Here is a 17,455-nt window from a genome sequence, read left to right as displayed (position 1 = left end):
TGATTCATCTCTTTAGTTGTGTCAAATTTTAGAGAGATAGCTTTCATGCTTGAAAGGTAATAAAACATTTCTTAGAATCTAACATATTGAACAACTTCAATATTTTATGTACATAGTTTGAGATAAACCTATTAATCTTTTCGATCTATCCATATAGACTTGAATCCCAATAATATAGGTTGTTTCTCCCAAATATATCATATAGAAAATTTAGGATAATCAAACTTTTACTAGAGTCATTATCCTTACATCATTTCTTATTATTAGTATGTCATCTACATATAATACAAGAAACTACTCCCACTGACCATTTTATACACATGGACCATCAATGTTTTACAATATAGCCAAACAATTTGACTACCTTGTTAAAACAAATGTTCCACATTCTAAAATTGATATATGATATCGCCTCTTTGTAAATGATAGGATCAGTAGTAGACACATTATCTCCAATTGCAAAGACACTCTCTGCGTCATGAAGACAACTATAATATGACAAATGAACAAACATGTCTAACACTTCTCCAAAGAGGAGACATAACTTTTGATTCCTTTTGCACATATTCCTAAATCTGACTAGGTTAATTAGGAAGATTTATTAACAAACTCTTCGTCAAGTTATATCTCCCTACATTTTCATATCTTGTTTCCAATCTGTCTGTTTTAGGCTTTTGATGTAAGCCATGCAACTCAAAATATTAACATACTTAAAAGACGGGGTTCCTCATATCTCATAGGGTGTCTTAGGAACAGACTTAGATGGAACTCTATATAGGATCTAAAATCAATTTCATCAAATGGACCACATAATTGTACATTAATATGTATTAAATGCTCATTTATCAATCATATTTAAAAGATAAATATCATTTAACAATGTTCTAGTGCCATCACATTTATTATTGAAATAAATGTAATAAACATTATTCCGAAAAGAAAAATTCATAATTATTTTCAACTGGAATGTAGGGGTATTTAGAAAAAGTAAATGATATATATGGTAAAGCAGAAAAAAAATTACTAAAATAAAAATAATATGAACCATTCATTTCAACAAACAATTACACCAACATTTTTTAGTTCCCGCTAGAGCCTAACTTTTAGCTCTTATTAGATTTGTTTTTTAGTTTACACTGACAGAATATAAGGGTATTTAATAAAAGTAAATGATATATAATAGAAGCTAAAGTAGGAATATATATATATATATATATATATATATATATACTAAAATTAAAATAATATGAACCAATTCATTCATCTTTTAGTTCTTTTATGGCCTAAATTTATTTTTGGCTCTTATTAGGTTGGTAGGTTTTTATATAAAGACATACATATACATACATTCATCACGTTCATGATTCACCCATTGACCGACTATTTAGGCATATATAATATTTATAAGTACAGTAATATACAATATATATAGATTTTTGGAAGGCCTTAAAGAAATGTATAGTTTTTGAAAAAGCATGCCAAGTCAAAGATTATATTGATCTTCCTAGCTAAACTGCTGCAGCCATTTATCCCACTTTCTCCTTATCTCTCTCCGATCGACTCTCTCCTTCAAACCGCCATTTATCCCACTTTCTCTCCTCCATTATATTCTTAGCTTTTTAACTCAAACTTCCTCCCATCAAATCCCACATTATTTTATCCTCGATCGAGCTCCCTTTTGCATAGTCCAAATATCCAAAATGCATTCTTCTTTCTTCATCGGAGTTTCCAAACTTTTCCTGTGCTTCACCTTTTTTTCTTCCACCCATTATTTTTTCATGGCTGCTTCGAATGAGTTTGATGTTGCCGGCGAGAAGGGTTGGGTTATCCCTTCTGCGAAAGATGATCAGTTCTACAATGAATGGGCTTCCAAGAATAGGTTTAAAGTTAATGACACCCTAAGTAAGTATTTTGGTCGTCATATATTCTTGTATATATTAAGCTTGTCTGTTCTTCTGCTTTTGGGTTTAGTTTAATTTGTTCTTTTGTCGGATGACAAGGAAAACCTACGACCCTTGAGTGTAAGTAAATTCTACCTTAAAATTCTAACCAGAAGAGGATCACAAAGAAATAAACCAGTCTAGGTTTGCCTCAAATTAAGAGGCAATGATTCAAACTAGTGATTTTTTGGTTACAAGTGTGAATCTCTTGTCATCTTAGTTGGGTTTACCCGGCCCTATAGTTTGATTATGGTTGGGAAAATTGTAATTTATGCCCCTCCATAATACGTTAATTATCAATGTCACCCCTGAATTATTGTGGTGTAAATATTGCCCCTCAATTTTCAAAAATGGTACATATATTTGGTGTAAATATTGCCCCTCCTTCGTTACGGGAGGGGCAATATATGTTACATTTTTGAAAATTGGGGGGCAACGTTTACACCACTAATAATTTAAATTTAAGGGTAACATTGATAATTAGTATATTATGGAGGGGCAAAAATTATAATTTTTCTATTATGGTTTTACTTGTATCCATTAATTATATTGTTATGCATGAAACATGTATGTAAAGTTTGAATGCATGAAACATGTATGTAGAGTTTGAGTACCAGAAGGATTCAGTTATGGTGGTGAGCCAAGAGGAGTATGAGAAGTGCCGGTCGGCTCATCCCATGTTCTTCTCCAACGCCGGCAAAACGGTGGTCAAGCTGGAGCGGGCGGGCCTCTACTATTTCATCAGCGGGGTTTCCGGCCACTGTGAGAGAGGGCTGAAGATGATCGTCAAGGTTTTGGAGTTAGAAACCCCACCTCCGTCAGATGATCACACGCCCGGAAATTCCCCTCCGGCCATCGGCGCTGCAACTCCGGCTCGGATGCCTTTCTTATTCGTGTCACTCCTTGGGACCATCATCTTCATGTAATTCTTTCTGCTTACGTTGGTGTATGTTTTGGGAATTGGATCCTCCAAATTTTTATATTACTAATTTTATTTAGTGAAAGACTGATATTAGATTTTCTTAGAGCAGTTTTTAACAAGTTGGACTACATAATATGTTTCTGATTTTCAATGGGGATTTTGGTTTCTCTTTGACCATATATCTTTGCTGGATATCATTTTTTTTTTACGACGAGAACCCACAATGCTTTCCCTATCATTTTTTTTTTTACGACGAGAACCTATAATGCTTCCCCTATAATTCTAACTGGCAAAAAATCATAAATCAACCTTATTTATAAGTGCTTCCACTATAATTTTAGCTGGCAAAAAATCATAAATCAATCTTATTTATAAGCTATAAGCGAATAACTGGATCAAATTAGGACAAGAATTTGAATTTGTGCCTTAAAAATAAGTAAGATAATCCTGATTGGCTCAATTTGTGCCTTAAAAATAAGTAAGATAATCCTGATTGGCTCAAACTATGGAGCAGGAATTCAAACTGGACCTATAAAATAAGCTATAACTGTTTGGCTCAAACTAAGTGATCAAGAATTCAAACTCTTGAACAAAAACAATTATGAAAATATTGAGAAAATGTTCCTTATTAGATACATATTCTGAAAGAAAGACAACAGTACAACACAAAACCTAAAAAGAAAATACAAGGTGCGTTTGGTTCGCACATGGAAATCGGAATCGGAATGGATATCAAATACTTGGTAATGGTAATGGATTTTGATAAAAGTATTTAACATGTTTGGTAATTGGGTAGAATAATTATTAATAATTGAGGAAGAAAGGAGATGAAACCCTCATTTAACAAGGGTATGGGTTTTGTCATTAATGGGATATTCCAAATCCATAGTAGCATTCACAAAACCTATCAACCAAACACAAACAATCACTTTCATACCCATTCCTTACGCCTAAACCCACCAACCAAACACATCCACAATCTTTCTTGTGATTCTTAAAACCATAATAAATAAATAAACATAAAACAGAGGTAACAGTTGAAAGGTGAAATACTAAAATTGTTTTCTTTTTCCCTTTCCCTATCCTGTAAACATAGTACAAAATGATGCCTAGACGTTCAAGGAGCTCGATTTTCTACTCTTGGAACAAAATTGTAAAATGGTGCACAAAAATGAATATTCTCATGTTAGCCATTGACACAAACTTTTTGCAGCTTCTTCATCAGACTTCACTAGTATCTTACAAATTGCCGCTGGTCATTCTCACCTTTATTCCCATAAGGATTTCTCTCACTGAACCCATTTCTCCCTTCACCTTTGTGCTTCTTCCTAAACTTGGCCGCGCTGCTGTCTATATTCAGATTTACTTTTGGAGGAGAAGAAAAACAGAAGGAAGCTGCAACGGCCTGCCAAAAGACACGAAGAGTTTACTGTAAATAAAGAAGAGCTACAACATAATTCTTCAACTAAATCTTTGTGGTCCTATGCATTAACTTTTGTGACGATACCAGTGGCTTAGTTCAAATGGATACCCGAATAATAGAGTCGTGGCACAGAGCCAGAGTAAACAATTGAATACAAACGTATGTTTGTTTAAACACCACAAGCCTTTTGGATGTGGGAAAATCTCGTCTTGTGACCCTAGCCAGCAAAGGACCGCAAGGAGGTAAACCAGCCTAGATTATCCATAACTGACCGGCTCAAACTCCAAGGGGCCAAGGATTCGAAATTGTGACCTTGTGGTTACAAGTGTGAGTCTCTTGCCATCTTGGCTGGGGTTACCCCCAATACAAACGTATTTGACATTACAGCTAGAAGAAAGGAGTACCTGCATATCAAGCCGATGAACGTTGAATATATCCTTCATGGAGTGTGAATTATATGCCAATATATAGGATCTGTAAGCCTCTTTAGCGGATTTATTCAGGTAATAATTATTAGAAACCAACTTCTCCTGCAGCAAAACCAAAACACCATTTCATTCTGGTTAGCACAGTTCCACAAAGCACCAAACAAAAAGTGCAAATCACTTGTCAAGGAAAACGTTCAAAGCAGAATTACCAGGTGGGACTGCACATTGGCAAGCTTTCTCTCCTCAAACTCGTACTGTTTTACCGGGACTTTTGCAGCCTGCCAAATAATAAGTGTACATAAAAACACTAAGATTAGAGAATCAATCAAACTCCACATGCATACAGAACAGTAAATACTCATTCATTGCAAATATAAATGCTATATTCCTTTTTCAAATAGCCACCTGTTTCTACTGAGCAATCTCCATAAAAATAAACACCTCATAAATCATAACTTGTCCCAAGAAAATCAATACCTCAATAATTTTTTTTTACAAAATACAATCTCCATAAAAATAAACACCTCATAAGTCATAACTTGTCCAAGACAACCAATACCTCAATAAAAAAAAAATTTCACAACATATAGGCTAGAAAAATTTACAAGTCACTTCCCCGCACTATCTGTAATGATTACTTTTAAATAGTTGATCCTTAATAATACAACAGACCTTAAGATAGGCAAGAAATTTCAATTCCTCTGGAATCAGGAAGAGCAATGCATTTCCTTTTGCACCTTCCCCACGTGCTGTTCGACCAACTCTATGAATATATTCCTGTCAAGGGCACACCAGTATAGTTAGAGCACATTCGATTGACTTCCAATCTTAAAGTAAATAACCACTGAGTAGTGAGTACCTTAGGTTCATCTGGGGGGTCATATTGTATAATCCAGTCCTACAAAGGAAGAGAGATGAGAGTCAATACATGATAATTCTGTTCATAAAATTAAGGTCTCTCAAAGAGGAAAGAGGGATTACTTTTGAAGGATTTTATAGCAAATTTATAATGGCAATAACTTCCTACTCTTAATAAATTAGTCCTACTTTTTTAAGGAAAGAATACCATTTAAATATATAATAATTATTTTCCTCTTGTCCTCTATTTTAAATCATTAACCCATTCTACGACCTCCTCTGCATACTAATACTTATTAAAAATCCCTATGATGACAAATAAAGGTGAAGGAATATACCACAGAAGGAATATCAAGTCCCCTTGCAGCAACATCAGTACATAACAATATGCCTTTTTCAGCTTTGCAGAAATCAAAGAAAGTAGTGGTCCGCTTCTGCTGCTTTTGCTTTCCATGAATATCAAAGCAATCAATTTGGATATACTGAAGAAGTTCTGAGTGGAACTTTACAGAGTTGCACGAAGAGAAGAAGACCATTATTTTCTTTGATAAGTTCCTCTTCAGGAAGGAATAAAGAAGGGTAAATCGCTTAGCACTTGGAATGACACAGTACCCTTGCTGCAGTCCTTCATTAGTGGCCTAAATTTCACAAAAATAAATAAATAAATAAATAAATGGAACCAAATGTCATAATAAAAGTGAAAACAGAAGCAGGACTACAGATGTACCCTCTTTCTTCCATCATCCACATCTATATAGATAGGAGTTGTCTGAAAAGACAAGCGAGCCAGATCCTCAACCTGTAAAGGGTCAACATTTTATCTCAGGTGAGCAATAACAATTGAATCTTGGAAATAGAAGGAAAAAATGCATTGCACAATAAAGTTATTATTGGTGTTTTTATATTATTAAAGTCATGAACTATATGCAGCAAATAATACCATGCAATCCATTTTTGGGATTCTTCTACTTAGCATGCCGTAAATTGTTTTAACTTTTAAACTTACCATTGACAAGTTAAAAGACTCCAAGCTTTGTAACAAACATTAATTTTAACAATCATGTGATGCTGCATTTAGGAAATCATAATTCCAACCAGTTACTAGAATATCTGCTTAACATGACATAATTTTTCTTTTCATTGAAGGTAGCGATGCTTTTTTAAGTAGACAAGAAAGGGAACAGCTGGTTCAGAATACCTTCTTAGTCTGTGTAGCTGAAAATAGAGCAGTTTGTCTACCCTGAAAGCCAAGTAGCAATTCCGTTACTTCAAAACAACTGGTGTAAAATATCATGTTTCGGTGATCTAAGAGTAAATTAAAGAAAGCATCTGCCACTACACACAGTGGATACCAAATATCAAGATTCAATAAGCAAAGGTAAACAATTGTCAAGTACAATAAAGATAGAAGTTCAAGATAACTTATCAAAACATACATAAGAAAATAAACTACAAAAGATTATTCATATCAGCTTAAACAGGTTATTTAGACCACTCACCATTCAATAAGTTTACATTTAAAGATCAGTATAAAAACTGCTACCATAGAATATATAGTAATTCAATTGTTGCCTTACAACCAGAGTTTTTTTTTTTTTTTTCTAAATACCAAATGATTAAACACAACTATTCAACGATTTTCTAATTATAGTTCACTGTATTGCAAAACTATATCATCAGGATCACCATAATTCAAACTTTAGCATCCAAGTGGAGTATTTTTGAATTAGAAATGATAAACACCAACATAGAGAAAACTCAAATGGAAGTTTCTACAGCTTTAACAAAATATCATATGGAACATACTCTTTAAACCCCCCAGGAGTAAAGGTACAACTAAAACAGCTAAAGAATTCATAGTAACAACTAAAAAGTAATCAGTACCTCTTTTGGAAGAAGTTTCATTATTTGCTTCATTTCTTCTTCAAAATTTGCTTCTAATATCCTATCCGCTTCATCAATCATGAGGCACTGCAAATCCCATATATATTAGTTAAAAGTCAGGTGTTTCCTGAGTTAATCTATGAATGCAAATATCACCTAAGGAAGAGAAATGAACAACAGCACAGCAATTGTTTTGAAAAAGGAAATTCATAACTTCAAAGGACAGCCCACAGAAGCTGAATCGAGACTGATAAATGAAAAGAGGGTGGAGCAGGGATCAAAAGAAGACAGGGAAGGGTTTATAATATATTATTAATATATACCCTACTCATGTCAAGATGATAATCACATCATAGTTCTTAGTGAATATACCATTAGCTACAGTATGGACAATCAATCATTTACATAAAAAAAATGGGCTATAATGAGATCAGATATCTCTTATTTTCAGTAAGAAAAGTGATTGCAAATGGACTTCAAAGTGTTTTCATCTATATAAATAAATAAAATGTTACAACTAAGAAACAAACCGGTACCTTCAAGTTTTTGTAAACAAATCCCTTAGTGTTCTGAAGGTGATCAAGAAGTCGACCTGGAGTAGCTATTAAAAGATTTACTCCTTTTTTAATGCGTTCAGCTTCTCCTCTTCGTGTTGCACCTCCAATAACCAATCCCAGTGTCTGGGAATGATACTTGAGAAGTTCTTTTGCCACAGCATGCGTCTGTACCATTATCGTAGGTTAGGTTAGAATTTACAAAAAGCATCTTCTGCTCTTTTACTTATATCATATATATCATATACAAGAGCTTGATTAATATATATATATATATATATATATATATATATTGTATTATATTCATCAATCCAACCAAATAGAGCTTAGTTTAAGAATATAGGGCAACTATTTTTTAAACTCTAATCCTGAAGATCAATGGTAATAAGTTAAGTTTTGTGTTGTTACCTTGTTATCCAAGAAGTATACAAGAATGACATATAACAGTTGTAGGGAACAACAAATAACCAATGATGCTAAGATATTTCTACTAGATCAACAGATATTACCAAAAAATAATAACATTGATCTGCAAACCATGTAAAGAAAACAATGGTATAAAATGGATTATTTACCTGTATGGCCAACTCCCTTGTGGGGCAAATGACAATGACTCCAGCTCCATTGCGATGTGTAAATTTCACATTAAACAACAATTCCACTGCTGGTATAAGAAAGGCAAGGGTTTTACCAGAACCAGTCCTTGCAGCACCAAGAACATCTTTTCCTTCCAACATTGGTGGAATTGCTCTGGCTTGGATCTTCAATCAAACCAGAAAATTTAAAAGAGAAATTTAAACTCAACTTCTTCCCGAACAATTTGCATAAACTCTATATATAGAATGATGAAATTTATTTCCATGATTTTGCAACAAAGCTGAAGGAAATGTAGGTGAATGCAGTTTATTGTTAGCTACAAAAAAATTCAGTTTTACATCATCAATTATCTGCTTGCAATTATACTTTCCAAGCTTACTCTCAAGTATACCAAATGCAACCACACTTGCAAAATCAAGTCAAACTAAATTTGATTGATCTATATATACTAAATTATAAACCTACTAATTTCACTAACAACCAAATACTTGAAAATTGTTTAAAAAGTATTCAATACAGATTCATTCACAAGTTTTACCTGAGTCATGTACTCAAACCCCATTTCATTAATAGCTTTCATGGTGAGTTCCGAAAGCCCCAGCGTCGAAAACAACTCTGTGCTCATAATCCCAGAGCCCGAACTCCTCACTGCCTTCTTTATCTCCTTCTTCCTCTCATCCTCATCATCTTCCTCCTCTTCTTCCTCCTCATCTTCCTCCTCTTCTTCTCTTCCTTCATCATCTTCTTCTCTCTTTCTCACCAAATTCTTCTTTTTCTTCTCTTCCTTCGACCCCTGTTCTCCCAGGTTCTCATCCTCATCTTTTTCCATCCTTTTTGCCAAATCCTTTCTCTTCTTTTTCATATCTTTCTTCAAGCTCTTCTCTTCGCCCTTTTCGTGCTCACTGCCATAATTTTCGTTCTCTTTCAATTTGTCCACTTCTTCTTCAGCAACTGTGAGGCTTCCATCGGTCATGCTATGCTTTTTCCTTGAATCGCGCTTTCTTATCCGCTTTCTTTTGGCGGAATCGACCTTGGATATTTCCGGCATCACGGCGACCAGACAGCTGAAAAATTGGAGTTGATACTGAGAATCTAGGGTTTATGCAAGGGTGTCACAGCTGAAAAATTGAAGTTGATACTGAAAGTCTAGGGTTTATGCAAGGGTATAAGGAACTATTTCAGTTTGCCATTTGGAGGGTTTTAATAGTCCGGCCCAACTTGAGCAGCCCACTAAGAAGTTTAAGACAATCTATACTCTATACTATATGTAAAAACAGATCGGCAGTACTAACAATTCCAAAACCAAAGACAAAAACTGCAAACAGATCGGAAACCCAAGGGCAATGGAATTGTTGTATACGTTTATATGGAAACCCAACAATTCCAACTTGAGCAGCCCACTAACAATTCCAGTGCAAAATATATATTATTAATATTAATTATATATATTATGAAATTGGCAGTTATACACGTTTATATGGAAATCTATACTATCTATACTATCTATCTATACTATATATAAAAACAATATCCTCCTCCCAAATTTTTCCCGCCCAAAGTTAAGGACATTTTAGTAAAATCATTGATTTTATTAATTATCCATATATATAATATATATAATATATGCATAAAAATTAGCCATTTATATGTATTAATTATAATTGGTTATTATGATAATTAGTTATCTAAATCAGCCATGTATTAATTATAATTGGTTATCTTCCATTCTTCCATTCATACATATTAATAGGGAGGTTACATATATAATATAATATATAATAATAATAATAATATAATAATATACAGAGTAATATAATATAATTATTCATACGTATTAATAGTATGGAGGTTACAAAATAATATAATAATATAATTTTATAATATTAAATGGTAATTTTGTACTAAGATCCAAATATTAAAAAACCAGGTCATAAGCCATGTTGAGAATAAAAATGTTAAGAATTAAAATAAATTACACTTTCCTTTAGAAATTAAAATTAATTATACTTTCCTTTTGAAAATTTATACAAATTTATAATACTCACATTTTCTACCTATAAATACAATGGATTAGTGACTTTGAAAATCACAATTGATACTAGCTAATCCATTGTTTCGCTGTGTTTCGATAGATATGCTTTTATAAATTTATTCTGTTGATTTTGTTTCGGATCCATTGGGGAGTGGAAGATCTTAAGCCGATGTATGATTAATACATTTTATTTTTGTTGATGAAGGAATTATTTTAATTTTAACAATGATCAAATTCAAAGCATGATGTCCAAATATTCCACCGCCATCACTAATTACCAATCTTTTAGTTATCATTCTCCACCCCTTTATTTTATTTTTTTTAATTTTACGAAACAGACAAACAGTTTATCATCGTTATTAAGATGCATGCATGGACTACATATGTTGATCATCGCCTTTTTTAATTCAATGTTGTGTATGTTGGTTGTCAGCTTCTAGAGCCGCTTTTCTGGATTTTTGTGGTCTCGTTCTTATAAATAAATGAGGCTCTACCAAAAATATAAGGACAATTTTTAAAACTAATACCGTAAAATATAGGATTCTTCTTTTCAGTTATAGAATAGTTTTGTCATACTCAATTAATTAGGTCCTAATTATTAGGAGAGAGAAGTGATTTGGGAATAAACTAATGAGTTTTAAGATCAATCGTAGATTTTTTTTATTTCTTAAGTAACTAGGTCAAAAATAAATATTGGGCCCTCTAAAAATTGCGGCCCTGTGTTGTTGTCTGTCTTGCACGCCCCAAAATTCAGCCATGTCGGCTTCTAGGACATAGACCACCTATTGCATTAAATGGCCGGTTGGTTGAGGAGGCCGGAAGATGGGATTGGAGCAACTGCATTCCAGTAACGTGCTCTCTCCGCAACACAACCACCAGCGTCACCTACGCCCACATCCCACCTGGGACTGGACTCGGCTTTCGCCTCGCCATCGATCGAACGCGTGACTTCGGCTCTGATACCAATTGATGGATCTCAGCGCTGCACTATGCTTACTTCCTAGGGGGTTACCCATCCCGTGACTGCTGAAAGTCAAGCACGCTTAACCACAGAGTTCCTTGGCTATTTGGTCGTCATATCCTACTTAAATCCAATTGGTGATAAGTAGGTAGACATTAACCATTTAACAACATCCCTCCATAGTAAGTCACAACGCCACGAATCGAATCGAGTAGGGGCTAAACTTGGCCAACCCGGCCGACGCCCAATAGTTTCTATCACACAGGAACCAATTGTTCTCGACGCTTTGATTATCAATTTCAAATTTGTAATAGTTTCGATCACACGAGAGCCAATTGTTTTCAGCGTGTGCTCAGGATAATTTGGTGTTTCAGGATAGTTTGGGCGCCTCGTCAAGTTCTTAGAATTGGCTTTCAAACACCGGAGCCACAAATCATGCAACTCTAGACATAATTGTCCTTTATACCTCAAAAAAGTACACTGGTAATGATATTTTACGTATCGGTGATGATACCTCTAAAAGTTTAAAAGTAGCATCTTTAATTTACAAGTAGGTTACATCGAATTTAGAAAAGCATAGAAAATGTAAACCTTGATCAATTCAACATTTACGCAACAAACTTGGTCAATCGATCAGATGATAAACTCTAGATGATAAAATGGAAATGGAAAAATTAGAAGTATACTACTACTCTATTATACTCTAAAATTTCTACTACAACAAACATAATCTCTAAATATTAATATCGTACTCGTGCAATACATGAAATATATATAAGTATTGGTGAAATCTTTACCCTTAGGCCCAATGACATGCAAATCAATTTCATCATGCAATGCATTTTAACTCCCAATTGGAATTCCAAATTGCATTGGAGATAAATGAGGCCTATGATAAATACGTGTCAAAGCACATCAAGGAGATTGGAGCTTTCTTATGTCTTGGTTGAACTAGTGAATACCTATTGTGTATTTTCAAATGTCAGATCACTTTATCTTCATAATCTAAGAAATAATATTTTCCCTCCTCAAATTCCCTCACGATATTTTCTGTAAGATTTATATAATAATGAATACTCAAATCATGTTTATTCCCTCAAATTCTTCACAAAAAGGTCTTGCAATGGGGCATCAAAATCTTCCCATAAGGTCTTAGGAATTGGGTATCAGAATATCTTGGAAGTCATATTAGACTTCGACATTAACGTTTTGAAGCAGTCTTATAAGAATCTATATTCTAAAGATATAAACAAATATCACAAGCCTGTTCATGAAGGTGTCGTGGTGTAGTTGGTTATCACGTCAGTTTAACACATTGAAGGTCTCCGGTTCGAGTCCGGGTGATGCCATTGTTGTTATTCTCTTTTTGCCTAAGACGAAGAAACGAAAAACGAAGCGTAACATTAATTTTAAAAAAGGGCCCAACCGGGTTCGAACCGGTGACCTCTTGATCTGCAGTCAAATGCTCTACCACTGAGCTATGAACCCTCATTTGTTAAAATATTGTTCTTTTAAATATTAATAATTACTACCTCCGTCCCATTTTGGTTGTTTGTTTCGTTTAACGAGACTTGACTAAAATTATTTTTAATCCAATTTTTCATAATATTAAGTTTAGCATTAATATATAATATTTATATATTTAGAAACTACATTAAAAGTACTATTAAACACAAAAAGTTAAATTTAAAAATAAAAAAAATACTAAAGAAAATAAGCAATGAAGAAAGACTTGATTTGACCGTAAATAAGACAGGTAAAATGGGGCAGATGGAGTACAATGTTTTTCCTATATGCCTTAAATTTAATTTTCCCTGTTAATATAACTCTCATTGAATTTTTTATATGTTTAAATTTTATTTATAAAAATTAAATTAACCCCCATTATACAACATGATAATAGAAGAAGTACTATAAATGTTTTATAGTATCGCTATTGACTTCATTAGGGGAGTAACTAACCTACAACACTTATTGACAAGCAATTGAGTTATTTACACTTCATTTATAAAAATTTTAAAAAATGTTGAAAATAACATTCCTATTAAAATCTTATCTCTAGCGGATCTTAATATTACCCTGATAGCTCACAAGCATGTCAACTTTATCGGTGTGTTTCAACTTTACTTTTTGCTTTATGGGTTTTGACATTTTTCCATTTTAGCATTTATATATTATTATTACTGAAAAATATTTTAGTGGGTTGACCTAACACAACCCAACGCAACAACACAAAGGAGCAAGAAATTCTCATAAAGGATCAAAACCAAAACAAAAGTCAATGGGAAAAGACTAGTGGTTGTATTCATTTGAGCTTAGGATAATGCACTTGTTAAGGTGCAAGAGAGATCTAATCCTAGATTACGACCATGTCCAGAAAATCAACTACTTACAACATGTGTTAATATTAGTATAAGTACCTTTTATTTAATGTGAGGAGGAGCCAACTTGACCACGACTTATTTTTTAAATAATCTTTTCTTTAAAAAAAATAGCTACAGCGTCAATTTTTTAAAAAAAATTGACGTTTGTATTGTAACTTTTTTTAAGAATGACATACGACATCGGTTTTTGAAAATCGACGTCGTATCATTTATTTATAACTTCGAAGAGAATGACGTCACAAAATAACAGACGTTGTATGTCAAAAATAATCGACGTTAAAAGTGTTTTTCGTAGTAGTGGTAACACCCATGATCTCCATTTACTCACCATTATTTCTTATTTTGAGAGAGGGTATCTACCGTATTAGCTCGAAAGAATTTTGAGATTTTTCATAACTTTTCTTCCCTTGTTGAATTATCTCGTTGCAATCCGAATGAGTAATTTGTCAACAAATTTTATCTAGGTTGCTTATATAAGGTGATTAAAAACATATAGAAATTGAAAGTGTATGTATCTCATACAATTAAGCCTAAAATGGTTTGATTCTCTGTTTTCCCTAACATGTTTTTCATTATTGTTGAGTTATAGTCGAGGTGGTGGGTTGGCAAAGATGGCAAATTAAAGATGTTACTTCAAGACTTATATATGAAGGATTCTTGCTTTGTCAATCAAGATTTAAAGATGCTTAAGACAATCAAGATTGAGTCATTTAGTAGATCCATATTGAAAATGCGTTTTGTGAAAGCACTGCTCTCAAAATTCCTTGCACTAGAGAAAGTTGTTACCCAGAAATAAACTTCCCTCATATATCTCCAAAAGCACAACTTGTCTTAATGGAGTGCAAGTCTAGTTATAGCCTAGTTACACACCCCCGGAACGTATAGAAATGTAATCAATGCATGGTTGTGCTAGCTATAAGCTAAGTTGACAAATTTTTGCAAGGCAATAATAGAATTTTGTTTCCTAGCTAGGTTGGTCAATAAATATTACTCCATCCCTCCAATGAGACTTAACTCATTATTTACAATTGGAAAAATAATCAAATACACTATACAAGAAGTCAATTAGGATTATGGACTTTTAAAAGTTACAATTAAACTTATTAACTTGCACTTTTTGTGCATTCAGGCCAATAACCGGTTAAGTCTAAGCAATCCTTGGTAACAAAAATATGTAGCAGCTGACATGACATTTTAAAAATAAAATAATAAAATAAATATTAATATTAATATTAAATTAAATTTATTTTTTAAAAAGAAAAAAAAAAAAAGAGATTACAACCATGTCGGCTACCATCCTCTTCTTCCCTCCTTCGTCTCCAGATTTGGAGGCCAATGAGGGAAGAAGAAGGGAAATAATTTTATTAATTTTTTTTTTCAATTTTATTAAATTTTTTTTGGTTAAAAAAAAAAGGAGGTTGAAGGCAGAGACGAAATAGAGGAAAGAAGAAGATGGTTTTCATCAATATATGATTATATTCTTTGTTTGTTTTTTTTTCTTTAATTTAGTATTATTATTCTATTTTAAAAATGTCACATCACCTGCCAGAATGTTACCAGCAATTACACCTCCTGAATTTTCCATTCTAGATTTTCCTCCTGACGTGGCTTTCACTCATTGAGTGTCAATGTGTCATAAATTGGTTAACTCACCACTAATTTTCTTTTTAAAAAATAGTAACTAATTAGTAATTAACTAATGACATATCATGGGGATGAGTTGGACGAACAAATATGAAGAGTATCTAACATTACTCATTAATCAATTATTGGCTCTTATAAATTTATACTGCAACTTTTAAAAGTTTAAGGGTCTAATTAACTTCTTGTATAAAATTTAGGGATGCATTTGAGCCTTCTCCCTTACAATTTAATTTTGTTTGGATTAGTATTTTACAATTCAATTTTGCCTTAGCTTATTGTGGACATGCATCTATCAACGAGGTTGCTAATCACATTTCTCAAATCTTTGAACTGCCTTAACTTTAACTATTAAGTATGAATATTTAGTTCATATGTATTGAATTTTGTATGAGGCTCACCAAGTCATATCGATAATTTTGGGCGATGATGATATGATTTGTGTTTAAAGCATGAGCGGCGGGCTTGCGTTTGACAAGAACTTCTACCAATATAATGCCTCTCAAAGTGCAATAGTGATAAAGATGCAGCCGTTAATAACTAATATTCTCTTGAGCCGTGTTGGAACAGTTGAGAAAGAAATTTGCTCTACACCTTCAATTCACCATTGGAATAGTAATCCATATCAATCTGATTTAGATAAGTGATGTCATTTTCTATCAAGAAATAATGGTTTGAAAGAACTTAAGCTCGACTCGTTGATTTGGGTAGATGTAACTCATATAAGCTGCCATTTTGTATAGTGTTGTGCCGAACGATTATGATGGATTATATTGACCCGGGTGTTCCACTGTTTCAATCTTGATTTGCCAATAAATGCAGTAGTGTGTCACTTTATTAGTTTTTGATGGTGTTGAATTTAGTGATAATGTAATGATAAGGTAATTGCTTACGGTAGTATTCCTAATCTTGAGGAGCTGGTTCACTCAAAGCTCCAAAACATCATTAATATGTCCTTCTCATGACATTGAAGCTACTGAAAGACTTATGTGAAATCCAGATGATTACATCATTAATCAAGATTTGAAAATGCTTAATGCAATAGATTGATTCATTTAGTGGATTTACACGCAAAATATTTTTTATGAGAGTGCTGCTCTTGAAATTCCCTACCCTAGAGAGACTTGTTATTCAAAAATCTGAGAATATGAAAGCTAGTACGGCGTACAGAATTCATTGGTAATTGTTGCGCTTCCCTTATGCATCTCCGAAAGCTCATTTTCTCTTCGTGGAATAGAATTCTACGTGTAGAGTGGCCTGGTGTGATACCCAAACTATTTGGTATATAAAGTATGTCAACATTACTATATGAAGTTACATTTCCTATGTGCAAATTTTTCACTACTTTGATTATGAAAAATGCACGTGTCGTTACTATTTGAAAGTGTATGTGTAATTGTTGAAGCTCGCTTAGTATCTAAGTTATTTATTTAAATAATCTTATTGTGAAGTTGGGTGAAAGAAAGAGGGGCTTCTTTGGTAGGGAGATGAGGAAGAGAGTATTCTAAAAGCATCACTATACACGAACTTATAGTAAAAATTGAGGAGATGCATAAAATTATAATGAGTATATGTAAACAATCACTTTATTCGGTTTCAGTAGCAATATATATATATATATATATATATATATATATATATATATATATATATATAGAGAGAGAGAGAGAGAGAGAGAGAGGGGGGGAGAGGAAGGAGTTTGGGTGTGAATAAAGCCGCAGGTGAGAAGTGAGATAGAATCTCAACCCTAGATCAAAAGAAAATAATTTGTGACCTACGAACTTCAACAATGTGCACTGTAAACCATAACAATGTGCACTTGAAGAAGAAA

General features: G+C 33.2%; 2 protein-coding genes and 2 non-coding genes across 4 annotated transcripts; 2 read left to right on the top strand and 2 right to left on the bottom strand.

Moving 5' to 3' along the window:
* Positions 1-1,757: 1,757 nt before the first annotated feature.
* LOC116009770 (early nodulin-like protein 1) lies at positions 1,758-2,889 on the top strand. Its single transcript, XM_031248900.1, has 2 exons — positions 1,758-1,902; positions 2,544-2,889. The coding sequence occupies exons 1-2, from the start codon at positions 1,779-1,781 to the stop codon at positions 2,864-2,866; spliced, it is 447 nt and encodes a 148-aa protein (XP_031104760.1). The 5' UTR covers positions 1,758-1,778; the 3' UTR covers positions 2,867-2,889.
* Positions 2,890-3,834: 945 nt separating this feature from the next.
* Positions 3,835-9,751, bottom strand: LOC116009765 (DEAD-box ATP-dependent RNA helicase 51). The gene is made up of 12 exons (XM_031248892.1): positions 9,145-9,751; positions 8,585-8,770; positions 7,992-8,177; positions 7,456-7,542; positions 6,770-6,811; positions 6,299-6,370; positions 5,910-6,209; positions 5,573-5,611; positions 5,386-5,490; positions 4,923-4,991; positions 4,690-4,815; positions 3,835-4,267 (listed from the first exon to the last, which is right to left on the bottom strand). Exons 1-12 carry the CDS (start codon positions 9,652-9,654, stop codon positions 4,094-4,096), a joined length of 1,896 nt encoding a protein of 631 aa, XP_031104752.1. The 5' UTR covers positions 9,655-9,751; the 3' UTR covers positions 3,835-4,093.
* A 3,123-nt stretch (positions 9,752-12,874) lies between these two features.
* On the top strand, positions 12,875-12,948 carry TRNAV-AAC. Its single transcript has one exon. It is a non-coding gene; the product is annotated as a tRNA-Val (tRNA).
* A 67-nt stretch (positions 12,949-13,015) lies between these two features.
* Positions 13,016-13,087, bottom strand: TRNAC-GCA. The gene has a single exon. It is a non-coding gene; the product is annotated as a tRNA-Cys (tRNA).
* Between the last annotated feature and the right edge of the window lie 4,368 nt (positions 13,088-17,455).

This window comes from Ipomoea triloba, chromosome 2, assembly GCF_003576645.1.
Source record: "Ipomoea triloba cultivar NCNSP0323 chromosome 2, ASM357664v1".
Taxonomy (NCBI): Eukaryota; Viridiplantae; Streptophyta; class Magnoliopsida; order Solanales; family Convolvulaceae; genus Ipomoea; species Ipomoea triloba.
Note: the sequence above shows the minus strand (reverse complement) of the source record. Positions and strands in the feature narration are given on the sequence as shown.

Bases quoted from the DNA above. Each gene is read 5' to 3' on its own strand.
- LOC116009770 (XM_031248900.1), top strand. From the start codon at position 1,779: ATGGCTGCTTCGAATGAGTTTGATGTTGCCGGCGAGAAGGGTTGGGTT. The intron at 1,903-2,543 runs GTAAGTATTTTG...ACATGTATGTAG, and splicing joins TAAAGTTAATGACACCCTAA to AGTTTGAGTACCAGAAGGAT.
- LOC116009765 (XM_031248892.1), bottom strand. From the start codon at position 9,654: ATGCCGGAAATATCCAAGGTCGATTCCGCCAAAAGAAAGCGGATAAGA. The intron at 5,612-5,909 runs GTATATTCCTTC...CTTCCTTTGTAG, and splicing joins GACTTGATATTCCTTCTGTG to GACTGGATTATACAATATGA. The intron at 5,491-5,572 runs GTACTCACTACT...TGCCCTTGACAG, and splicing joins ACCCCCCAGATGAACCTAAG to GAATATATTCATAGAGTTGG.